This window comes from Lygodium microphyllum, chromosome 25 (genome assembly GCF_053477565.2).
Source record: "Lygodium microphyllum isolate KBCC chromosome 25, Lygodium_microphyllum_v1.1.10, whole genome shotgun sequence".
NCBI classification, from domain to species: Eukaryota; Viridiplantae; Streptophyta; class Polypodiopsida; order Schizaeales; family Lygodiaceae; genus Lygodium; species Lygodium microphyllum.
The window spans coordinates 89604481-89610813 of NC_141159.1; the positions used below are offsets into that span (position 1 = coordinate 89604481).

The 6333-nt window shown below is 39.7% G+C and overlaps 1 protein-coding gene across 2 annotated transcripts; it reads left to right on the forward strand.

Moving 5' to 3' along the window:
* The first annotated feature begins 2681 nt into the window (after positions 1-2681).
* LOC148014480 (uncharacterized) lies at positions 2682-5760 on the forward strand. Of its 2 annotated transcripts, none has more exons than XM_087666790.1 (4): positions 2682-2802; positions 2988-3054; positions 3544-3759; positions 4704-5759. In XM_087666790.1, the coding sequence occupies exons 2-4, from the start codon at positions 3004-3006 to the stop codon at positions 5388-5390; spliced, it is 954 nt and encodes a 317-aa protein (XP_087522916.1). In that variant the 5' UTR covers positions 2682-2802; positions 2988-3003; the 3' UTR covers positions 5391-5759. The 2 variants fall into 2 exon arrangements, with proteins under 2 accessions (XP_087522916.1, XP_087522915.1); XM_087666789.1 differs by having other exon boundaries at positions 2687-2802; positions 2914-3054; positions 4704-5760.
* The last annotated feature ends 573 nt before the right edge of the window (positions 5761-6333 follow it).

Genomic DNA, 6333 nt, shown 5'->3' on the forward strand with positions numbered 1-6333 from the left:
GCGGCGCATCCCTCTCGTTTCCCATTCTCTTTGAACCAAGTGCGGCATGGATCTGCTTTGGCTTGGGCATCTCTGCATAAAGTAGAATGTCCGGGACCCGACGCTAGAATGCTGTCAGGAGACCTTGACCACCAGGGACCCAGATTTCAGGTCGATCCTAGTGGGTTTGGCAGTGAAGGTTCCGTTGCGCAGACTCCGGAAACCCTAGGCAACAACAAACCCTGGAACATTCCCGGGGAGTGCCAGGCGAAGACGCTTAGATTCATTCCTCAATGGACCGCTAAAACATGCTTGGATAGCCGATAGGCGGGCACGTTACACATATAGAGTTGCAATCTTTTTATTTTGCAAGTAGGCTTTTTTATAGACATGCATGATAGCTGGCTAGGGTTTTAACTTTTGAGTCAATTTCCTACTTTTTTCCACAAGTCAAGCTCTAACACATGTTTAATACTACCACATGAAATTGCTTCAACCCCTATATTGGAGTTTGGGTCAGTGAAGGTTGTGTGTGTGTGTGTGTGTGTGTGTGTGTGTGTGTGTGTGTGTGTGTGTGTGTGTGTGTGTGTGTGTGTGTGTGTGTGTGTGTGTGTGTGATATGCCCTCTTCCCCTGTGCCACCACAAAACATTAATTCCTTATACCCTAGCTCTCCCTAAATCATAACCCACATGTCCCTAAAATGCTAAACTTAGTAATCTAGTCCCCCACCTAAAACCTAACCATCTACCAAACATTTAATGCTCCCTTCCACCCTCAAAATGCTAGATGTACCCATGCGATGTTGCATGCCCAAAAAAGGTTCCCATCCATGCCTACCTATAGTATCTTGATTAGGGGTACTCTCTCTCTCTCTCTCTCTCTCTCTCTCTCTCTCTCTCTCTCTCTCTCTCTCTCTCTCTCTCTCTCTCTCTCTCTCTCTCTCTCTCTCTCTCTCTCTCTCTCTCTCTCTCTCTCTCTCTCTCTCTCTCTCTCTCTCTCTCTCTCTCTCTCACCATATAATAGCTTAGAGCACTTGACACAAAACCCCCTTTCCACAAACCTCAAAATTGTTGCGAGTTACAAAGATGGGTTGTACTTGATTGTAGAGGTGTTTTAAATTTTTCACCATGTCATAGTTTTTAGAGTCTACCTAAAAGTTATGCCTGATGGTGCCATTTAACTTGGTACTCTCTATGATATTGTGTTAATTGATTCCTAATGTCTATAGTTGTGTTAATTGGTTTTAATATCTCACTCACTCTCACTTCTACTTATTCACTCACACACATGCATGCATGCGCGTCCATCACATTTAAATATGTTTAGGTGTAGAGAGTGTTCATAGGGTCATTCTCATCTTTAGAATGCACCTTGTGAGCACCTTGCTAGTGATGATAACAAATACTAACACTAGCATGAAGCACCAAGAGAATCTAGGTGTGAAGCCACATGAAATGTTTTTTCGAACCCCGATGTGAAGTATTGAGAGAACAGTGCTGTGAAGCACTAGGAGAATCTAGGCACAGAGCACCTAGTTTGGGCTTATATAAGAGATGCAACTATATCTTAACTCATAAGTTGGTAGAAGTAATTTGATTTTAAAAAATGTGTATGTTGGTGATTTCTTTAAATTAAGGGATATTTGGGGAGTTTCCACAAATTTTTGGAGCATATAAGTAATTTTTTTACAAAATAACACATAATTGAAACATGTTGGCAATGTCAGTTTTTTTTTTTTGGAATATAGCGGCAAATTATATTGAAAGAGATAAAAAGGTATTTGCATAAAAAAGGGCAGAGAGCCGAACATTTCGAAATATACTTTTTTTTTCGAAATCTTCGAGGGGGGAAGGAAATATATGCAAATTTTCGATTTGTTTAAATATGTACAAAATTTTGGTTTTTTTGTTTTGGGATTATATACACAATTTGGAGGCATATTCAGTTTATATTATAATGTGATGTAATGCCATTGAGATGATGTGTTGTGCACTCGAGTTCATTGATACGAAAGGAAAACAAACAAGTTGAATAATTAGGGCTAAAAATAGCAAGATAAAACTACTAGGTATTTCAGATGGCCTAGGGGGCTGCTAAGTTTGCAAGCACACTAGTGCCGCAAAGCAAATGTGAGATATTCTCTCCGCCCCATCAAAGTCAAGAGGTTTTAAGCTAATTACTAATTTTACATACATACATACATGTGTGTGTGTGTGTGTGTGTGTGTGTGTGTGTGTGTGTGTGTGTGTGCGCGCGCGCGCGCGCGTGCGTGCTTAGTTTAATGTAATTTTAAATTGGAGTTCGCTAACTTAAGCAGTCCTAAGGCAAAGATTAAACCCTCTAATTTAGATTAGACATTGGCACCATTGTATTGAATTTAAATAATCACATTAAATTAATCATTTTGATTCAATTCATATTATTAATCAATTTAATTTTCATAAACAAATTATTTGAATTATTTCAACTTGATTGGATTTTCAAAATAATCAATAATCAAATTTATTGAAAAGTTCGATTTAAATCATTTAAAAAATTAATCGATTTAATTCCAATAAATGAATTCATTTTTTTAATTGATTCTATTTAAATAATCACAAAAAATTAGTATATTTAATTTCAGTAATCGAATTAATTTGTAATTGGGGTCAGTGGGTTAAACAGTTTTTCAACTCCTAATTTTGAACTCTCTAATTTAGACTACTCGCACCGCTAAAAGCTTCTGTGATTTAGCCAGATAGAAAGGACCAGCAACAGGTCCATTTGCCCTCAGAGCTTGGAAGACACAGAGATTAAGCTAACCACTCAGTCGCTTGACGAGGTGGGTGCCTGAGACTGTGTTAATTCAGAATGCATTTCATCGGATCAATCTATCAAGAGTACTCGTTCTTGTGTAGATGCCCATTCTCATTATCATCCTTGTTGATTGCAGATTATACAGCTCTGATTATAAACCCTTATCGATTGCTGACCATCCTTCTGATTATAATCCTTCACTGATTGCAGACTGTGGGAAGTGATCATGGGCTTCTATGACCAAGGCAAAGGACTGCTCATCAGCCTGCCTATCCATGTGAGTCTTACATTATCATGTTCATTAGCTTGTTCATCAGATCAAGTTCAGCTCCTCTAATTACAGTTTTTGACAAGTGTCTATATCTAGTATGCAGTAAATTGAGACATTCAATCATTGCCACAAGAACAGATGTACACACCTGCTTTTCAAAATGTTATCAGTTTTGTGTTATCCTGTAATCAGTAATTTGAGAACACCAATTATTGCCCAACAAACAGATGCAGCTACATAATCATTTGTTGTCAGTTTTGTATCAAATCATTTGTTGTCTGTTTGCATGTTTTTGAGTCATGTTACGTCTGTACACATCTGGCTTTGAAAATCATTTGTTATTTAAATAATTTGCAGGTTTTTGTCATATTACTTCTAGGCTGCTGTCTGATTTTGAGTATCATTCAGAGTTTTGGGAGTTTATATTGGTGCCTTTATGCTATTTTCCCCTAGGGTTTGGGAAGAGGTAATCAGTTATACATTCATCCTTTGCAGGAAGCGTTGAAAGGACCATCCACAGGTCTCTTCAAGGATGCTGCCTCCTACCTGATAATCTTGACCCATTCTTGCTTTGAGGAGATCACCTATCTTCCATTTCCTGTGGGCACCATCATCAGAAAGGCAGAAGAAGCTGCTGATCCATGGAGTGGTCCCATTGTGCAGGCTCTTGAAGGAATAAGTTTAGGCATTTTGGGTGCCATTGACAATGAGGTGCTTTGTCCAACCATTCTGCTACCACATTAAATGTCTTCATGCTTGGATTTTCCTTTGGATTTCTTATAAGTCTTAACAAATGATACAAAGAATCTGCAGTAACCAGTAGAACTGTCCTTTCAGAGTCTTAACATACGAGTTAATGAGAAATAGTTTCTTTTTGCAACAATTCTGTTCAAGCTGTGTCATTTTGATGTAATGCCGTGGATTAGAGTCTTTCTGTAGAAGATAAATCTGGTCGATCAAGTCGGCCTGTCTTTTTAATCATATGCTGCGTGGATCAGAGTCTTTCCTGCAGAAGTCATGGGGATTGTTGTCATGGCTAGATGTACTGTTACTCTATTTCTGCTTATTATGCATGCTTGGGGCTGATTGGCAATAGTGTTAATCTTTTCTGTATGAAGCTCTAGGTGAGCCGGTAAGATCACCTGCGTCATATTACTCTCTTTAAGTCTTAGTCGATTGCTTCAACTCCTTTTCTCTTCCACATGACTTTGATGTGATACATGTTAAACCGCAAAGCTTTCCTTGCACTTAACACCTCCATTTTCTGGTTACAAGTGGTGGCTGATACCACCCAACATTTTGCCATGGCAGATGTGTTCCATATCTTGCCTGTGTCCTATGCTGTGATTTGTCACAATGGCAAATTTCAACCTTCCCAAAAAGAAGATTCTACCATTGTCTGGTTTCTTCAAATGTTATCTGACATAATATTTTGGATTCTCTCTGAGTATGGCATCAGACAATTCAATCAGTGGAGTCTCTTGTCACTCAAGTGCAGTGTTAGTATCCCCCTGAAGGGCTATTGAGAATCAAGTGTTATGAAGTAGTTTCCCTGCAGAGTACATCGGTTGTCTGACTTTGCAGGTTCCTGTAGAGTACCTTTGTTTCAACCCTTCCAGTTCTTTTTTACGATGACATTTGACTATTTCCTGCAGATTGATGCTGTAGGGGCCTCAGTTGAAGGATGCATTCTGTGCTCAGCAGACAGAGTTAAATCAGTACTGTTTGCACTGCGCAAACGAGGGTTGATTGGAGCCTCAGCTGATTTATGGGTGCGGTACGAGGCTTCACTGAGAGAGAACCTACAAAAAGCCATTGATTTGGCCAACAAGGTACCGCTGATAAGCATTATCACTCCCGTTGTATGCGCCATATCTGCCCCCTTGGCAAGGGCGGTTTCCGATTGGCTAGTCAAGCATAGCGAAGTGGTAGAGAAAGGCATCCAACTTCCATCAGAAGGTGCATGGCAGCAAAATGACAGTGCAGCATTGAAAGTCGAACACGAATGGATCGATGACATGAAAGGCGGCCAAGAGGATGACAAACGGAGGGCAGATGCAGAGACTGATGTGAAAAAGGAGACGGAGGCGATCGACGTCCCAGGTCCAGTAACATTAAGCACTGCAGAAGAGGGATTGGAACTCGAAGATGTGATAGAAGAAATCAAAGAGGATGAGCAGATAAACACTATTGAGGATTCTATATTGGAGGAGAACGATGTCGATGATGTCCTGGAGATGATAGAATCCAGTTGGCTGCTGGGATCTGTTGCTATGTCACCTCTCCCAAGCCCAAAGCAGGCTAGCTTTTCTAGGTCAAGGAAGGGGAATCCGATAAACTGATAAATTCGGCATTGCCTTCTTCTGTCAGACACCATAGATGTACAGTGCCAATGTGTGTGTGTGTGTGTGTGTGTGTGTGTGTGTGTGTGTGTGTGCAGTAGACTACCTCACCACAGGACAGTTGACACAACATTAGTTCTTGCCCATGCTATCAGCCTGCATTCTGTATCACTGTATATATCTGATAATTTTGGGATATGATTTTCCAATGTGAGGTGTTGCAAGCTTCCATAATGATCTTGATAACCTTTAAAAATGCTGTACAGTTTGGAAATTATACCAAGAGATGGTTCTACCAAAGATTAGCATATTGGGTTTGCTTGCAACCTCTCGCTGTACACGATATTTTTGCACTTATGACCTCTAGTTTGAGGAATCGGCTTGTTATGGTGGCAACGTGCTTATTTCCTTTCATCAAAAGGTTTTATCATGGTGGCCATCTCTCTCTCTCTCTCTCTCTCTCTCTCTCTCTCTCTCTCTCTCTCTGTCTGGTTGTAATGGAGTGTCACCCTAGTGGTAAGCACTTGTTTTATCAACCCACTAACCTTGGTTCAAATCTCGTTGTTTAAAACATTCCTAAACTGAATGATTGTGCAAATGTAGGAATTGAAGTCTAGACCATTTGATCACAACCAAACTTCTTGTATTTCTTGTATTGTAAGTCTAAATTGAATGAATGTCACTTGTATGGTCTCAAACTTCCTTCTATTTCTTGTATTGCAACTCTTTGAATTATCTCAAACTTCCTCTATTTCGTGTAGTATTGCAAGTCTTTGAATGTCACTTGTATGGTCTCAAAGTCTTTGAATGTCACTTGTATGGTCTCAAACTTCCTTCTATTTCTTGTATTGTAAGTCTAAATTAAATGAATGTCACTTGTATGGTCTCAAACTTCTTGTATTGAATGAATGTCAAAATAACAGTAAGGGGTCTCTTGAAGTAG